Source organism: Pseudophryne corroboree, chromosome 2 (assembly GCF_028390025.1).
Source record: "Pseudophryne corroboree isolate aPseCor3 chromosome 2, aPseCor3.hap2, whole genome shotgun sequence".
NCBI lineage: Eukaryota > Metazoa > Chordata > Amphibia > Anura > Myobatrachidae > Pseudophryne > Pseudophryne corroboree.
In genome coordinates, this window is record NC_086445.1 from 400424990 (window position 1) to 400443943 (window position 18954).

The following is an 18954-nucleotide window of genomic DNA, read 5'->3' on the forward strand; positions in this document are numbered from 1 at the left end:
AACAGAAGTAGACCTCACTCATTTTATAAGCTCTGGTTTGTTGTAAATGGGATCTCCAGGAAAATAACGAGTTTTATGGTAAGAACTTACCGTTGTTAAAACTCTTTCTGCGAGGTACACTGGGCTCCACAAGGATGGACAATGGGGGTGTAAAGTAGGATCTTGATCCTAGGCACCAACAGGCTCAAAGCTTTGACTGTTCCCAGAATGCACAGCGCCGCCTCCTCTATAACCCTCCTCCCTGCACAGGAGCTCAGTTTTTAGTTAACCAGCCCAATGTAGTAGCAGGAAAACAGACGACAACGGCTAGTAGCCACATACACCACACACTCACGACAGGAGAAGTGTCAGCGGCTAATGCCATACCAACCCAAAGAAGCTAAGTGCGTCGGGGTGGGCGCCTTGTGGAGCCCAGTGTACCTCGCAGAAAGAGTTTTAACAACGGTAAGTTCTTACCATAAAACTAATTTTCTGCTGCGGGGTACACTGGGCTCCACAAGGATGGACAATGGGGATGTCCTAAAGCAGTTCCTTATGGGAGGGGATGCACTGTAGCGGGCACAAGAACCCAGCGTCCAAAGGAAGCATCCTGGGAAGCGGCAGTATCGAAGGCATAAAACCTTATGAACGTGTTCACGGAGGACCACGTAGCCGCCTTGCACAATTGGTCAAGGGTCGCACCACGTTGGGCCGCCCGAGAAGGTCCAGCAGACAGAGTAGAATGGGTTGTAATGTGAGTAGGAGCTGACAGACCAGCCTTCACATAAGCATGTGCAATCACCATTCTAATCCACCTGGCCAGGGTCTGCTTGTGAGCAGGCCAGCCACGTTTGTGAAATCCAAACAAAACAAAGAAAGAATCAGATTTTCGAATAGAAGCAGTTCTCTTCACATAGATACGGAGAGCCCGTACCACATCCAAAGACCGCTCTTTGGAAGACAAGTCAGGAGAGACAAAGGCCGGAACCACAATCTCCTGATTAAGGTGGAACGAGGAAACCACCTTCGGTAAATAACTGGGATGAGTCCAAAGTACCGCCCGGTCACGGTGAAAAATCAGATATGGAGAACTACAGGAAAGGGCACCCAAATCTGATAATCTTCTAGCAGAAGCAATAGCCAGCAAGAACACCACCTTAACGGAAAGCCACTTAAGATCAGCTGAACCAAGGGGTTCAAACGGAGGCTCCTGCAACGCCTCCAAAACCACCAAGTCGCAAGGAGCCACAGGCGGGACATAGGGAGGTTGGATACGCAACACACCCTGAGTGAATGTATGAACATCAGGTAAAGTCGCAATTTTTCTCTGAAACCACACAGACAACGCAGATATTTGAACCTTGAGGGAGGCCAGACGCAGGCCTAAATCCAGGCCCTGCTGCAGAAAAGCCAAAAGTTTTGCTGTACTAAATTTGGAAGCGCCGTAATTGTTAGATGCGCACCAAACAAAGTAGGAATGCCAGACCCTATGGTAAATCCGGGCAGAAGCCGGTTTCCGGGCCCGCAACATAGTTTTAATGACCTCCTCAGAAAAACCCTTAGCCCTCAAGACGGAAACTTCAAGAGCCATGCCGTCAAAGACAGCCGGGCTAGGTCCTGGTAGACACAGGGGCCCTGAAAGAGGAGGTCTGGGCGTTGTGGAAGTAGAATTGGACGCTCTGACGATAGGCCCTGCAGGTCTGAGAACCAATGCCGTCTGGGCCACGCTGGAGCTATGAGAAGCAGAATTCCTTTTTCTTGCTTGAACTTCCGAATTACTCTGGGCAGGAGTGACACCGGAGGGAACACGTACGGCAGCCGAAACCTCCACGGCACCGCCAGCGCTTCAACGAATGCTGCTTGAGGATCCGTTGTCCTTGCTCCGAAGACCGGAACCTTGTGATTGTGTCAAGACGCCATCAGAGCTACGTCTGGAAGACCCCACTTTTCCACTAGGAGTTGAAACACTTCTGGATGGAGGCCCCACTCGCCGGCATGCACGTCCTGACGACTGAGAAAGTCCGCTTCCCAATTCAGGACTCCCGGAATGAAGATTGCCGATATGGCCGGTAGATGGCGTTCCGCCCAATGTAGAATCCGTGAGACTTCCTTCATTGCTAGACGGCATCGAGTGCCGCCTTGATGATTTATGTAAGCCACTGTGGTGGCGTTGTCCGACTGCACTTGAACAGGACGGTTGTGAATTAAATGCTGGGCTAGGTTCAATGCATTGAAGACCACCCGCAATTCCAGAATATTGATTGAGAGGAGGGACTCTCCCTGGTCCACCGACCCGGAAGGGAGTGTTGCTCCAGGACCGCTCCCCAACCTCTTAGACTGGCATCTGTCGTCAACAAGACCCAGTTGGATATCAAGAGGGGACGGCCCCTGCTCAATTGTTGGTCCTGGAGCCACCAGAGCAGCGACAGACGGACCTCCGGAGTCAAAGAGATCATTTGAGACCTGATCCGGTGAGGCAGGCCGTCCCCACTTGGCTAGAATCAGCCTCTGGAGGGGGCGAGAATGGAATTGAGCATACTCCACCATGTCGAATGCTGATACCATGAGGCCCAGCACCTGCATCGCCGACTGTATCGACACTTGCGGACGAGAAAGGAAGCGACGAATACTGTCCTGAAGCTTCAGGACTTTCTCCTGACACAAGAACAACCTCTGGTTGTGAGTGTCCAATAGCGCTCCCAGATGCACCATGCTCTGAGCAGGGATCAGGGAGGATTTCTTCCAGTTGATGAGCCACCCGTGGGCTTGTAGAAACCGGACCGTCATGTCATATAATGATGACGTAGAAGAAGTTCTGGGGAATTTGCCAGGATTTACAAGTCATCCAGATACGGCAGTATCCTGATACCTTGACGGCGGAGTACCACCGTCATCACCGCCATTACTTTGGTGAAGACTCGCGGAGCCGTTGTTGAACCAAAAGGTAATGCCGAAACTGGTAATGGAGGTTGCCAATAGCAAACCTCAGGTATTGCTGATGTGACGCTGCTATAGGAATATGCAGGTAAGCATCCTGTATGTCCAGGGAGACCATGTAGTCCCCAGGTTCCAAAGCCAGAACTATAGAGCGAAGGGTTTCCATACGGAACTTGGAAACTTTCACAAACTTGTTCAATGCCTTGAGGTTGAGAATGGGCCGAGAGGACCCATTCGGTTTCGGGACTAGAAACAGCGGAGAATAGTACCCCCGGCTCCTCTGCGCAAGAGGCACCTGTACTACAAACTCCTGTATCCAGGAGGGTCTGTACCACCGAATGCAGAGTGTTTGCCTTTGTCTGGTCCGACGAGACGTCTGTCTGGCAAAATCGATGAGGGAGTCGGTTTTTGAAGGTTATGGCGTAACCTCGAGTGACGACTTCCCGTACCCAGGCATCTGAAGTGGTTTTCAACCATTCCTGGGTATACCCTAGAAGCCGGCCCCCCCACCCTGGGATCCCCCAGGGGGAGGCCCGCCCCGTCATGCGGCAGGCTTATCGGCCTTGGAAGCTGGCTGACGGGCCGCCCAGGCTCTTTTTGGCTTTGGCTTACCAGGTTTGGAAGTGCAGGCCTGCTTGTTGTACGCCTGACCTTTTTCTTTACCTGAAGGATGAAAGGGGTGAAAGGAAGTACCTTTAGCCTTCGACACAGAAAGAGCGGTACTTGGCAGACAGGCAGTTTTGGCAGTAGCCAAGTCAGCCACTATCTTATTTAAGTCCTCCCCAAACAGAATATCTCCCTTGAAAGGGAGTACCTCCAGGGTTTTTCTAGAGTCCAGATCCACAGACCAGGCTCTCAGCCACAATATCCGGCGAGCCAGGACTGACGTAGTAGAGGCCTTGGCTGTTAGGATACCGGCATCAGAAGCCGCCTCTTTAATATAGCGAGAAGCTGTGACAATATATGACAAGCATTGTCTAGCATGGTCAGAAGAAATTTCAGCTTCTAACTCCAAGGCCCATGCTTCAATAGCCTCTGCAGCCCATGTTGCTGCAATAGTGGGCCTTTGTGCAGCACCCGTGAGGGTGTAAATCACTTTAAGACAACCCTCCACACGTTTATCCGTAGGCTCTTTTAGAGACGTGACGGTAGTGACAGGCAGAGCTGAGGAAACCACCATCCTAGCCACATGTGAGTCTACTGGAGGAGGTTTTTCCCAATTCTTAGACAGCTCTGGAGCGAGGGGATAGTGAGCCAGCATCTTCTTTTGAGGCACAAATTTCGTACCCGGGTTTTCCCAGGGTTCCTGACGTATATCCACTAGGTGGTCAGAGTGAGGTAAAACTTGTTTAACCACCTTCGGACGCTTGAACCTATCTGGTTTCTTAGGAGGGACTGATGGCTCGGAATCATCCGTAATCTGTAAAATTTATTTAATAGCCTCCAAAAGATCAGGAACATCCACATGTGAACTACCCTCCCCATCAGCAGTATCTGAGTCAGAATCTGTGGGGTCAGTGTAAGTGCCATCTTCATCAAACGAGGTGTCAGTAGTGGATTGTGAGGAGATAAGAGCTCGCTTAGAGGACCCCTTGGACTTAGGCGAGCGATGGTCAGACTTTTTTGTAGTCAGGGACTGGTTCAACTTCTTCAGTTGAGCAGATAAATCGTCCGCCCACAGCGGGTTAGCTGCAGGGACCACATACGGTTGTACCGGCATTGGGGGTCCCATAGGGGGTGTTAGTTTATGAACTAGCGTATGCAGAAGCGTGGAAAAAGCGGCCCACGGTGGGTCATTATGTACCTCCATTGCCACAGTCTCACTGGGGAGCAAGGAGCCCCCAGAACCAGAGCCCACAGCTGCTATATTCCCCTCATAGGGATCTGTGGCTTCAGCAACACCGGCAGTGTGTTCAGCCCCAGAACCGTTACCCTCAGAAGCAGACATGATATAACTTGCAGTATCAGGTAACACAGTACAATTGGCAGCAGCACAATACCTCTTACCCAAACCCCTGCGCAGTGTAGTCAGCACTAGCAGAGATAAAGGAGAGATATGGTGACGAAGGGGGTAATTCCAAGTTGACTGCAGCAGGATTTTTTTTTTAGCAGTTGGGCAAAACCATGTGCACTGCAGGGGAAGCAGATATAACATGTGCAGAGAGAGTTAGATTTGGGTGTGGTGTGTTCAATCTGCAATCTAATTTGCAGTGTAAAAATAAAGCAGCCAGTATTTACCCTGCACAGAAATAAAATAACCCACCCAAATCTAATTCTCTCTGCACGTTATATCTGCCTCCCCTGTAGTGCACATGGTTTTCCCCACCTGCTAAAAAAAAATCCTGCAACTTGGAATTACCCCCTAAATCACAGAGAAAAATACGTATTAAAGTATATCTTTGTGAAAATCCTATATCAATATAAAACCTGACGCACCAAGCCCCCTCAGGTTATAGAATATAGGGATAGCAAGTTGAGTGAAAGACACGAAATGGACACCACTCAGCTATCTAATGCACACACAGATGGTCACAGTTTGTACAATGCAGAAGTTATTACTAACAATAATACTGCACTGGACTAGCTTATTTATATATATATATATATATATATATATATATATATATATATATATATATATATATATAGAGAGAGAGAGAGAGAGAGAGAGAGAGAGAGAGAGAGAGAGAGAGAGAGAGAGAGAGAGAGAGAGAGAGAGGAGGCCACACACACTACTGAGCCTCATTTTGACTTGTTTTAAGGACATTACATCAAAGTTGGATCAGCCTGTAGTGTGTTTTTCCACTTTAATATTGAGGGTGACTCCAAATCCAGACCTCCATGGGTTAATACATTTGATTTCCATTGATAATTTTTGGGTGATTTTGTTGTCAGCACATTCAACTATGTAAAGAACAAAGTATTTAATAAGAATATTTCATTCATTCAGATCTAGGATGTGTTATTTTAGTGTTCCCTTTATTTTTTTTAGCAGTGTATATAGATATATATAGATAGATAGATATGTATAGATAGATATATATAGATATATATATATATAGCTATATAGTCAATAGATATAACACTGCACAGTAAGAACTGGATGTATATCACAGGGTAATTGTACTAGAAAACCCTGACTAAATGCACTCTTTCTTAACTATCACTGTCTAAAATGGCAGGTAGAATACTTGAGTGTCATGTAAAGTCACAGCACTGACAACCAGGCGGCTTTACATAGGAGGATTTGCCCAAGCAGTCCCAGTAACAGTGAAGCTGAGGGATAATGGCGCCCAGACACAGACAGGCAGTGAGGGAGAGACAGATATGCAGCTCCAGGGCGTGAACATTTGCGGGAAATGGCGCCCTGGGGCTGGGTGAGGGGCTTCAGGTCTAAGCCTTATCCCCCTGCTGGCAAAACCACCGGGTACTGTGGGCTACTGAAAATGGTTTAGAGAGAAAACCTGACCTGCACCCATGCCCTGGTGATCTAGTGGGATCGCCTGTACTGCCACAGTGTCCACCGCCAGCGCGCGCGCCCCGCCTCCAACTGACCGCGCCGGATCGCGATAAAGACCGGGTCCCGCAAGCAGGACCCACTCACCACCTCCCGAAGCGCGGCCACGCGATCCTGGAGAGCCCCCGTCGTGTGTGCCTGACGTGAAGAAAACCGGAGCCTCCTGCTGTAGTTACCCGGCAACCAGGGCTCGGGAGAGCTGGAGCTGCAGCAGTGAATGTCTTCTAACATTTACCACCGCTGCTGCCCTTGAAGTCTTCACCTTTTTCTTCAAAAAAAGCTCTTCTTACGGCTGCCTGGAGCAGTCCCCTGTTATGTGTCTGCTTACTGCAGCACCAACTACAAAACTGAGCTCCTGTGCAGGGAGGCGGGGTTATAGAGGAGGCGGCGCTGTGCATTCTGGGAACAGTCAAAGCTTTGAGCCTGTTGGTGCCTCGGATCAAGATCCTACTCTACACCCCCATTGTCCATCCTTGTGGAGCCCAGTGTACCCTGCAGCAGAAACAACATTTTTTGCCATTAAATCCTTTTCCTCCAACTACAGTATTAGTACGCGGGCTGAATGCTTACTGATGGTACAGCATGAGTAAACAATGGCAGTGGCCCAATCAGCTGCTTGTCAATTGGGGAGGGCAGCTCCAGCAATTCCAGTGCCCTGGGTCTTGGTTCTACCAGCTGTAAAGATGGACTGAGCTACTGACAAATGTGTTTAGCATGCACTAGTTCTTCTTTAAAAGATTTTCGGATCCTAGTACTGTACGGTGCTATAAATGGTATCCAGATGGTAGGTCAACATGGATTAGGTCAACATGGATACGGTTGACATAGGAAAAAGGTCTATGTGGGACAGGTCGACACATGGAAAGGTCGACATGGCTTTTTTTTTTTAAATGTGATTTTTACTTTATTCATAGTTTACCATCCACATGGACTACGATTGGGAATAGTGACCTGTGCAGAATGTAGCGATGCACCTTGATGCAACATGGCCAGCGAAGTGAGCCCTGCAAGGGAACACAGTGCACTAATTGGTGTTCCTGGTCATGTTACACAAAAATAAGAATTTACTCACCGGTAATTCTATTTCTCGTAGTCCGTAGTGGATGCTGGGGACTCCGTCAGGACCATGGGGGAATAGCGGCTCCGCAGGAGACAGGGCACAAAATTTAAAAGTTTGACCACTAGGTGGTGTGTACTGGCTCCTCCCCCTATGACCCTCCTCCAAGCCTCAGTTAGGATACTGTGCCCGGACGAGCGTACACAATAAGGAAGGATTTTGAATCCCGGGTAAGACTCATACCAGCCACACCAATCACACCGTACAACTTGTGATCTGAACCCAGTTAACAGTATGATAACGTAGGAGCCTCTGAAAAGATGGCTCACAACAATAAACAACCCGATTTTTTTGTAACAATAACTATGTACAAGTATTGCAGACAATCCGCACTTGGGATGGGCGCCCAGCATCCACTACGGACTACGAGAAATAGAATTACCGGTGAGTAAATTCTTATTTTCTCTGACGTCCTAGTGGATGCTGGGGACTCCGTCAGGACCATGGGGATTATACCAAAGCTCCCAAACGGGCGGGAGAGTGCGGATGACTCTGCAGCACCGAATGAGAGAACTCCAGGTCCTCCTTAGCCAGGGTATCAAATTTGTAGAATTTTACAAACGTGTTCTCCCCTGACCACGTAGCTGCTCGGCAGAGTTGTAATGCCGAGACCCCTCGGGCAGCCGCCCAAGATGAGCCCACCTTCCTTGTGGAGTGGGCATTGACAGATTTAGGCTGTGGCAGGCCTGCCACAGAATGTGCCAGTTGAATTGTGCTACAAATCCAACGAGCAATCGTCTGCTTAGAAGCAGGAGCACCCAGCTTGTTGGGTGCATACAGTATAAACAGCGAGTCAGATTTTCTGACTCCAGCCGTCCTTGAAATATATATTTTCAATGCTCTGACAACGTCCAGCAACTTGGAATCCTCCAAATCGCTAGTAGCCGCAGGCACCACAATAGGCTGGTTCAGGTGAAACGCTGATACCACCTTAGGCAGAAAATGAGGACGCGACCTCAATTCTGCCCTGTCCGAATGGAAAATCAGATATGGGCTTTTATACGATAAAGCCGCCAATTCCGACACTCTCCTGGCTGAAGCCAGGGCCAGTAGCATGGTTACTTTCCATGTAAGATATTTCAAATCTACCGATTTGAGTGGCTCAAACCAATGGGATTTGAGAAAATCCAAAACTACATTGAGATCCCACGGTGCCACTGGGGGCACAACCGGGGGCTGTATATGTAGTACTCCTTTTACAAAAGTCTGGACTTCAGGAACTGAAGCCAATTCTTTCTGGAAGAAAATCGACAGGGCCGAAATTTGAACCTTAATGGACCCTAATTTGAGGCCCATAGAAAATCCTGTTTGCAGGAAATGTAGGAATCGACCCAGTTGAAATTCCTCTGTCGGGGCCTTCCTGGCCTCACACCATGCAACATATTTTCTCCAAATGCGGTGATAATGTTGTGCAGTCACCTCCTTCCTGGCTTTGACCAGGGTAGGGATGACCTCCTCCGGAATGCCTTTTTCCCTTAGGATCCGGCGTTCAACCGCCATGCCGTCAAACGCAGCCGCGGTAAGTCTTGGAATAGACACGGTCCCTGCTGAAGCAGATCCCTTCTTAGAGGTAGAGGCCACGGATCTTCCGTGAGCATCTCCTGAAGTTCCGGGTACCAAGTCCTTCTTGGCCAGTCCGGAGCCACTAGTATCGTTCTTACTCCCCTTTGCCGTATAATTCTCAATACCTTGGGTATGAGAGGCAGAGGAGGAAACACATACACTGACTGGTACACCCATGGTGTTACCAGAGCGTCCACAGCTATTGCCTGAGGGTCTCTTGACCTGGCGCAATACCTGTCCAGTCTTTTGTTGAGGCGGGACGCCATCATGTCCACCATTGGTCTTTCCCAATGGACTACAATCATGTGGAAGACTTCTGGATGAAGTCCCCACTCTCCCGGGTGAAGATCGTGTCTGCTGAGGAAGTCTGCTTCCCAGTTGTCCACTCCCGGGATGAACACTGCTGACAGTGCTATCACATGATTTTCCGCCCAGCGAAGAATCCTTGCAGCCTCTGCCATTGCCCTCCTGCTTCTTGTGCCGCCCTGTCTGTTTACGTGGGCGACTGCCGTGATGTTGTCCGACTGGATCAACACCGGCTGACCCTGAAGCAGAGGGTTTGCCAGGCTTAGAGCATTGTAGATTGCTCTTAGTTCCAGTATATTTATGTGAAGAGACGTTTCCAGGCTTGACCACACGCCCTGGAAGTTTCTTCCTTGTGTGACCGCTCCCCAGCCTCTCAGGCTGGCATCCGTGGTCACTAGGACCCAGTTCTGTATGCCGAATCTGCGGCCCTCTAACAGATGAGCACTCTGCAACCACCATAGCAGAGAGACCCTTTTTTCCAGGACTCTTGTGCATTGATGCACAGACACTGTCCCTGGTTTTAGGAGGTTCCTGACGAGTTCGGATAACTCCCTGGCTTTCTCCTCCGGAAGAAATACCTTTTTCTGAACAGTGTCCAGAATCATCCCTAGGAACAGCAGACGTGTCGTCGGGATCAGTTGGGATTTTGGAAAATTCAGAATCCACCCGTGCTGTTGGAGCACTACTTGAGTTAGTGCTACTCCGACCTCCAGCTGTTCTCTGGATCTTGCCCTTATCAGGAGATCGTCCAAGTAAGGGATAATTAATACGCCTTCTCTTCGAAGAAGGATCATCATTTCGGCCATTACCTTGGTAAAGACCCTGGGTGCCGTGGACAATCCAAACGGCAGCGTCTGAAACTGATAATGACAGTTTTGTACCACGAACCTGAGGTACCCTTGGTGTGAAGGGCAAATTGGGACATGAAGGTAAGCATCCTTGATGTCCAAGGACACCATAAAATCCCCTTCTTCCAGATTCGCTATCACTGCTCTGAGTGACTCCATCTTGAACTTGAATTTTTGTATGTACAGGTTCAGAGATTTCAGATTTAGAATAGGTCTTACCGAGCCGTCCGGCTTCGGTACCACAAATAGCGTGGAGTAATACCCCTTTCCCTGTTGTAGAAGGGGTACCTTGATTATCACCTGCTGAGAATACAGCTTGTGAATGGCTTCCAATACCGTCGCCCTGTCTGAGGGAGACGTTGGCAAAGCAGATTTTAGGAACCGGCGAGGGGGAGACTTCTCGAATTCCAACCTGTAACCCTGAGATACTACCTGCAGGATCCAGGGGTCCACCTGCGAGTAAGCCCACTGTGCGCTGAAATTCTTGAGGCGACCCCCCACCGCCCCTGAGTCCGCTTGTAAGGTCCCAGCGTCATGCTGAGGCCTTTGCAGAAGCCGGGGAGGACTTCTGCTCCTGGGAAGGGGCTGCTTGCTGCAGTCTCTTACCCTTTCCTTTGCCTCGGGGCAAATATGAATGTCCTTTTGCTCGCTTGTTCTTATAGGAACGAAAGGACTGCGGCTGAAAAGACTGCGTCTTTTTCTGCTGGGAGGGGACTTGAGGTAAAAAGGTGGACTTCCCGGCTGTTGCCGTGGCTACCAAATCCGATAGACCGACCCCAAATAATTCCTCCCCTTTATACGGCAATACTTCCATATGCCGTTTGGAATCCGCATCGCCTGACCACTGTCGTGTCCATAGACTTCTTCTGGCAGATATGGACATCGCACTTACTCTTGATGCCAGAGTGCAGATATCCCTCTGTGCATCTCGCATATAAAGGAATGCATCCTTTAATTGCTCTATAGTCAATAAAATACTGTCCCTATCCAGGGTATCAATATTTTCAGTCAGGGAATCCGACCAAGCCACCCCAGCACTGCACATCCAGGCTGAGGCGATTGCTGGTCGCAGTATAACACCAGTATGTGTGTATATACTTTTTAGAGTATTTTCCAGCCTCCTATCAGCTGGATCCTTGAGGGCGGCCGTATCAGGAGACGGTAACGCCACTTGTTTGGATAAACGTGTGAGCGCCTTGTCCACCCTAGGGGGTGTTTCCCAGCGCGCCCTAACCTCTGGCGGGAAAGGGTATAACGCCAATAACTTCTTTGAAATTAGCAGTTTTTTATCAGGGGTAACCCACGCTTCATCACACACGTCATTCAATTCCTCTGATTCAGGAAAAACTACAGGTAGTTTTTTCAGACCCCACATAATACCCCTTTTTGTGGTACTTGCAGTATCAGAGATATGCAAAGCCTCCTTCATTGCCGTGATCATATAACGTGTGGCCCTACTGGAAAATACGTTCGTTTCTTCACCGTCGACACTAGATTCGGTGTCCGTGTCTGGGTCTGTGTCGACCGACTGAGGCAAAGGGCGTTTTACAGCTCCTGACGGTGTTTGAGACGCCTGTACAGATACTAACTGGTTTGCCGGTCGTCTCATGTCGTCAACCGACTTTTGCAGCGTGCTGACATTATCCCGTAATTCCATAAACAAAGCCATCCATTCCGGTGTCGACTCCCTAGGGGGTGACATCACCATTACCGGCAATTGCTCCGCCTCCACACCAACATCGTCCTCATACATGTCGACACACACGTACCGACACACAGCAGACACACAGGGAATGCTCTGATAGAAGACAGGACCCCACTAGCCCTTTGGGGGGGGTGGTCTTCTGTTTGCCGGCGGTCGGGCTCCCGGCGCTCAGTATACCGGCGCCGGGAGCCCGACAGCCGGAATACCGACAATTATTTTCCCTCGTGGGGGTCCACGACCCCCATAGAGGGAGAATAAAATAGTGTGGCGCGCGTAGCGCGCCACCGTGCCCGTAGCGTGGCGAGCGCAGCGAGCCCGCAAGGGGCTCATTTGCGCTCGCCAAGCTGTCGGTAAGCCGGCGGTCGGGCTCCCGGCGCCGGGATGCTGGTCGCCGGGAGCCCGACCGCCGGCCAGCCGTAGTGAACCCCTTTGGGGAGACAGAGGGAGAGTTTGCCAGCACACACCAAAGCGCTATAATTATATAGGAACAACCTTATATAAGTGTTGTTTCCTTATAGCTGCTTAAATATATATAATATCGCCAAAAAATTCCCCCCCTCTCTGTTTTTTACCCTGTTTCTGTAGTGCAGTGCAGGGGAGAGCCTGGGAGCCTTCCTAGCAGCGGAACGGTGTAGGAAAATGGCGCTGTGTGCTGAGGAGATAGGCCCCGCCCCCTATTCCGGCGGGCTCTTCTCCCGGTTTTTCTGAGACCTGGCAGGGGTGAAATACATCCATATAGCCTCATGGACTATATGTGATGTATTCTTTTTAGCCAGAAAGGTATTAACATTGCTGCCCAGGGCGCCCCCCCCAGCGCCCTGCACCCTCAGTGACCGCCGGTGTGAAGTGTGCCTGAGCGCAATGGCGCACAGCTGCAGTGCTGTGCGCTACCTCATGAAGACTGAAAAGCCTTCAGCCGCCGGTTTCTGGACCTCTTCTTACTTCGGCATCTGCAAGGGGGTCGGCGGCGCGGCTCCGGTGACCCATCCAGGCTGTACCTGTGATCGTCCCTCTGGAGCTAGTGTCCAGTAGCCTAAGAAGCAAATCCATCCTGCACGCAGGTGAGTTCACTTCTTCTCCCCTAGGTCCCTCGTTGCAGTGAGCCTGTTGCCAGCAGGACTCACTGAAAATAATAAAACTATCAAAACTTTTACTCTAAGCAGCTCTTTATGAGAGCCACCTAGATTGCACCCTGCTCGGACGGGCACAAAAACCTAACTGAGGCTTGGAGGAGGGTCATAGGGGGAGGAGCCAGTACACACCACCTAGTGGTCAAACTTTTAAATTTTGTGCCCTGTCTCCTGCGGAGCCGCTATTCCCCCATGGTCCTGACGGAGTCCCCAGCATCCACTAGGACGTCAGAGAAAAAAGGAAAACATTTTAGTATTTTTTTTTAAATGACACGGCGAACCTTTTCTGTGTCGACATGTCAGTGTCAACAATTTTAATGTGTCGACATTTTACCCATGTCGACCCATTAATCCATAACCCCATAAAATATGCTTCATTCCTTTAACGTAGCTTAGGAAATAAAAGCAGAATGTATTGCACACACGGTGTGGTGACACTTTTCCCAGCTTACAGAGGAAGCCCTGGGTGTGTCAATTTCATATGTGAACTGCTCACCGCAAAAATTCAATCACTTCAGAAACCACAAGGTTACTGTATGAAAAAAAATGAGGCATACAGAAAGAGCAGAAACATCCGCTGCTTGCACATTATAGGACGAGTAGAAACATTATTTATTAATGCTTGAGCAGAAGTTCTAAAAATGTGTTTGCCGTTTGGATGCCAATTAACACCTTGACAAACCAGGTTACAATTCAAAGAGTTTAATTAAAATTATTTTTTTTTACTTTTTTTGCAAGCAGGGAAAATAATGGCAATTCGCATGCAGCACACAGACACTGGGCAGTTTATTTTACAGAGCTATTCAGCGTTGAGCTAGTATGCAAGGTCAGCCCAGCCCACAAGGAGACCGGGGAAATCTCCAGTGTACCTCTCTGTATGAGGGGCTTTTCATACAGTGAAGTACACCGGAGACCTAGACTGTATATAAATACATTGGTACTCTATTAAAGGGTTGGTTGCTTGGTGGAGTAGGACCATGGACCGGTGGCTGGTCACGCGCCTTAAACACAGGCCCCTTCATGCTCCAATCCGACAATACTAGTATGTGACCACATCTCAACTCTAAATCTATTCTACATTTTCCAAACACAATGTGATTTTGTCAAGGTGAAACATTGCACCTTCTTGCAGTATCTATTCTATCTATGAATAGACTGTATTCCTAATACTGCTGATGAAGAATCATGTCTAGTGTCTATGGTATAGTGCAGCAAAGTAATTGCTGCTAGTGAATGATTAAGCCATAAGTTTCTGTGATTTCCGGCGAGCCACAAATGTAACTGCTGTCTGTAAGGCTGGTATGGGCTGCTCTGCATAGAGAAAAATGTATGTTTCTGACACTGTACTTCACTTGCAGCATTCTCAAATTTGGAAGACCGTGCCAATGAAGGTTCATGTCGATGAGCCCTTAATGTTGCACCCCATTTTGCCATATGTACTCTTACACCCTTTCCCATCGATGCTGCACATCGAAAACTTCTGCTCATGGTTAGCAGTAATGTTTTACTACCAGCTCCTTTGTGTTTGTCAGTCAAGTGATGTTCCCTAAAAATACTGCTTTGCTCCCAGCTGCCATTTTTAAAAGTTACTAGGGAAATGAAATGCTGATAATTTGCTAGTTAGAAAATATATGGTGTTGGTGGATGTACAAACATGAATGTTTATTGAATGACAGTTTGCTGTGCTTCGAGGTTTGAGCTTTTTGCCATTTGTTTATTATAGAGAATGTATAGAATCTGTTACACTTTTAACGTATTGAAACAAAATTTGGTGTAGCAATTAAACTAATTGTTTATCATTTATGATTTTCACATCAACATTTCAATTTAGCCGCCATTTAACTTACATCAACATCACCAGATTTTAACAAGAGGTCCATGAGGGGGCTGTAGTACTCGCTGGAAAAAACATGATCTTCAGTGTAAACCACATTTAACCTCAACGAGCCTAGATCATCTGGCTTGCCTGACTTGCCGTTATCTCTGGGCTGAAGCAGGAACCTGATACAGAGACAGTGAAGAAAAAAAACTTGTTTGCTGATAAAACCTCTGGGAGACATAATTTCAGCTACTGTAGCAGAAACATAATATCTGTAATACAGTATTTAAGTATGACCACAACACCGACACAGTTGGGTGGTACAGCATATACATACTTTAATCCAATTCCAATATATAACTAATTGCAGTTTTAAAGCAATACTACTACTCTCCATTGTTCAATAATTACACCCAATAACAATATTTAACCAAATAAAATAATCTGCAATTCACAAACAATCTGGTTCATTGCAGGTCTATCTATATTTAGGGAGCAGCCTCAGCCAATACAGAGGTTAATCACAATATCAGATTGCTCTCGGAAAACTGGAATGTTAGCGTCTCAGAGATGTGTCCTCTAGGAGTACTGTAGTGAGAGCACAAGCAGGAACATGCATTAAGATAGCTGAGTCAATGAAAAATCTCCAGGTATTAGATATACAGTACTAGCCATGCCCTGGAGGTAAGACACATAACTAGTGTAACGTTTTATTGGAAGTGATAGAGAGAATAATCACCTGAGTGTACTGTGTGAACAGATCTCGACATGTCTACACACTGCCAAATGGGCGATTTCCCTTTGCCCTCTTCTTGCACCGCTATCATGAAATAAAACATATTTTCCACTACACTGAAAAGTTCTGCTCTCATAAATTGTTTGAGCAAAGAATTTCAAGTATTTATAGCAAATGCTTTTTAATTCTTATTATTATAATACAGAGTGTCATTTTTTATTTTAGGAAGTGGCCGCATTTGTTATTCATCTGGCAGTGTTACTAATCTGGAAAAATAGCTTTCAAAATGAACTGTATGTATAACATCTTCCTGTGGACTTTGGTGACATCATATAATCAATTCTTAGACAACAGGAATAATTCAGAGCCAAATTCTGCAATGCTGGCTCCAGAACTACTGCAAATCCAAATAGTTATGATCAGTGCTAAGAAAACAGATACTTTTAGGAATAACAAAGAATGCTACCACAAGAATAATGGTGCATACACACGGGGCGTTTTTGCCCAGCGTGTATGCACAGCGATGATCGCTGACATCGCTGGGCTGAAAAGCGCTCAGTGCATACACACTGAGCGCTTTTCCCCCCTGCCCAGCAATGTCAGCGGGGGTGAGCAGCCGCTCACCCCACGGTTCATCTTCTGGTAATACCAGTAGATGAACGCCGTCGTGAGCGACAAAGCGGGAGCGCGCATCAGCGCTCACCGCTTGTGCATACACACTGTGACTGTGCGGCTTTGAGCTGAAAGCAGCTCAACACACCAAAAGTGAGCTGCTTTCAGCTCATAATTGTCCAGTATGTATGGGCCTTAACACCTATTCCCAGAATGGTGCTATCATTATAATGATAATTAACTCAACTTTATAGTTTCGAATGCAATAATCTGGGATTGCCATAATAAAAGAAACTGTGAATTAAATTTACAGTGGAGTCCAATTAACTAACATAAAACAAATTTGTATTTAACCATAGAAGTGTTATTTATCTGATCCACTAGCATGCCCAATGCTGTAATGAACCCATACTAAACCCCTAACTCACCTTATTTGTTCTACACAGTCCAAATGGGTCTTTCCCACTATAAATGCCCCTAATAGATTGCACCAAGCCTTGGTAAGAGGAGGACTTTGGCATGGGACTGGTGGACATGTTATACACTGTATATGTACTCTATACATTGATTTTTTTTCTTCTTTTATACAGTGCCTATCAGCATGAACTTCCTGTACAAAGCCTGAGACTGCAACATGCAATTAATTCCAGTGGTAGGTGACAAATTAAAAAACACTGTACTATGTATAAAGAAAGATACCTCTGTCACTATGCTTTGGGAAAAGGAATAAAACTGAGGGAGAAATTCAAATAGCAACAGAAATTGACAGCAGCTCAGCTGCCGGCAGTGAAAATTTATCACATCACTTACCACAGATTCTTTATGTTTTGGGCGTGAAATAGGGCTCTACCTGTCCATAAAAAATCCCCCAAAACAACGAAAATGTCCCATCTTTTGCACCCGAAAAATAATCAGGACTAATTGAAATCCCCCCCATAGTGTTGAAATTAATATTGATGCATTTTTACGGCCGCATTCAATTAGATGTGGCAATTTACCATGCTGGGAAAAGGGTAGTAGCCTCGGTCTTTAATGCCCGGGGCTATTCAATTCAGCCCCTTTGCCTAGCGCAGGAAAATAGGATTTTAATTACCTACCAGTAAATCCTTTTCTTGTAGTATGTAGGGGATACTGAGAATCCATTTAGTACCATTGGTATAGACTGGTCCATTAGGAGCCTTGGGCACTTTAAGAATTTGATAGTGTGCGCTTGCTCCTCCCTCTATGCCCCTCCAACCAGACTCAGTCTAGGAAACTGTGCCCAAGGAGACTGACATACTTTGAGAGAAGGATAGATAAGAAAAGTGGCGAGATTATGAACCAGCACACAAAAACAAGAGGAGAGCCATGCTAACCAAACTTGAAACCAGAAACAGCAACAGCTGAAGCAACCAGAATACTTAACCAAGTAACAGTTCAGGAAGAACGAAGCACCGGGCGGGCGCCCAGTATCCCCTACGGACTACGAGAAAAGGATTTACCAGTAGGTAATTAAAATCCTATTTTCTCTTATGTCCTTGGGGATACTGGGAATCCATTTAGTACCATGGGGAAGTACCAAAGCTTCCAAACCGGGTGGGAGAGTGCTGATGTTCCTGTAGAACTGATTTACCAAACTGAAGGTACTCAGAGGCCAAAGTATCTAACTTGTAAAACTTTGCAAACATGTTCGAACCTGACCAAATACCTGCTCGGCAGAGATATAAGCCGAGACACCCAGGGCAACCGCCCAAGAAGAACCCACTGATCTAGTAGAGTGGGCCTGTACAGATTTTGGAACCGGCAATCCTGCCGTGGAATAAGCATGCTGGATAGTGAGCCTGATCCAGCGTGCAATAGACTGCTTTGAAGCAGGACACACAATTTTATTTGGATTATAGAGAACGAACAGCGAGTCAGATTTCCTGTGGCGAGCTGTTCTCTTTACATACACCTTCAAAGCCCTCACAACATCCAAAGACTTTAAAGAAGTAAAGGTGTCCGTAACAGCTGGAACCACAAAAGGTTGGTTGATGTGAAACGCGGACACCACCTTAGGAAGAAATTGCTGACAAGTTCTGAGTTCAGCTCTGCCCTCATGGAAAATTAAATAGGAGCTCGTGAGACAACGCCCCTAGCGCCGACACACGTCTTTGAGCAAAGGCCAACAGTGTGACGGTCTTCCATGTAAGGTACTTTACATCAACCCCCTGTAACGGTTCAAAGCAGTCCGATTGGAGGAACTGCAGAACCAAATTGAGATCCCAAGGTGCCGTGGGAGACACAAAGGAAGGCTGGATGTGCAGAACCTTTCAAGAACATCTGGACCTCAGGGAGAGAAGCCAATTTTTTCTGAAAGAAAATAGACAAGAACGAAATCTGGACTTTAATGGAGCCTAGGCGTAGGCCCACATCCACTCCCGACTGCAGAAAAAGCAGGAGACGTCCCAGATGAAATTCCACCGCAGAATATTGTCTGCTCTTACACTAAGAGACATACTTCTTCCATATACGGTGGCAATGTTTAGACGTTACCCCCTTCCTGGCTTGGATCATAGTCGGGATGACCTTGTCAGGAATCCCTCTCCTGGCTAGAATCAGCCGTTCAACTTCCATGCCGTTAAACGTAGCCACGGTAAGTCTTGATAGACTAACGGGCCCTGTTGAAGAAGATCCTCGCGAAGAGGTAGAGGCCACTGGTCTTCG

The 18954-nt window shown here is 47.5% G+C and overlaps 1 protein-coding gene across 4 annotated transcripts in view; it reads right to left on the reverse strand.

Annotated features, from left to right (window-relative positions):
• The window catches only part of RASA3 (RAS p21 protein activator 3), a 398462-nt gene that overhangs the window by 65467 nt on the left and 314041 nt on the right, over positions 1-18954 (reverse strand). For all 4 annotated transcript variants that reach the window (XM_063953391.1, XM_063953390.1, XM_063953393.1 and 1 more), the window contains exon 10: positions 14950-15103. In XM_063953391.1, the coding sequence (XP_063809461.1) occupies positions 14950-15103 (154 nt within the window). The remainder of the gene's footprint in view (positions 1-14949; positions 15104-18954) is intronic.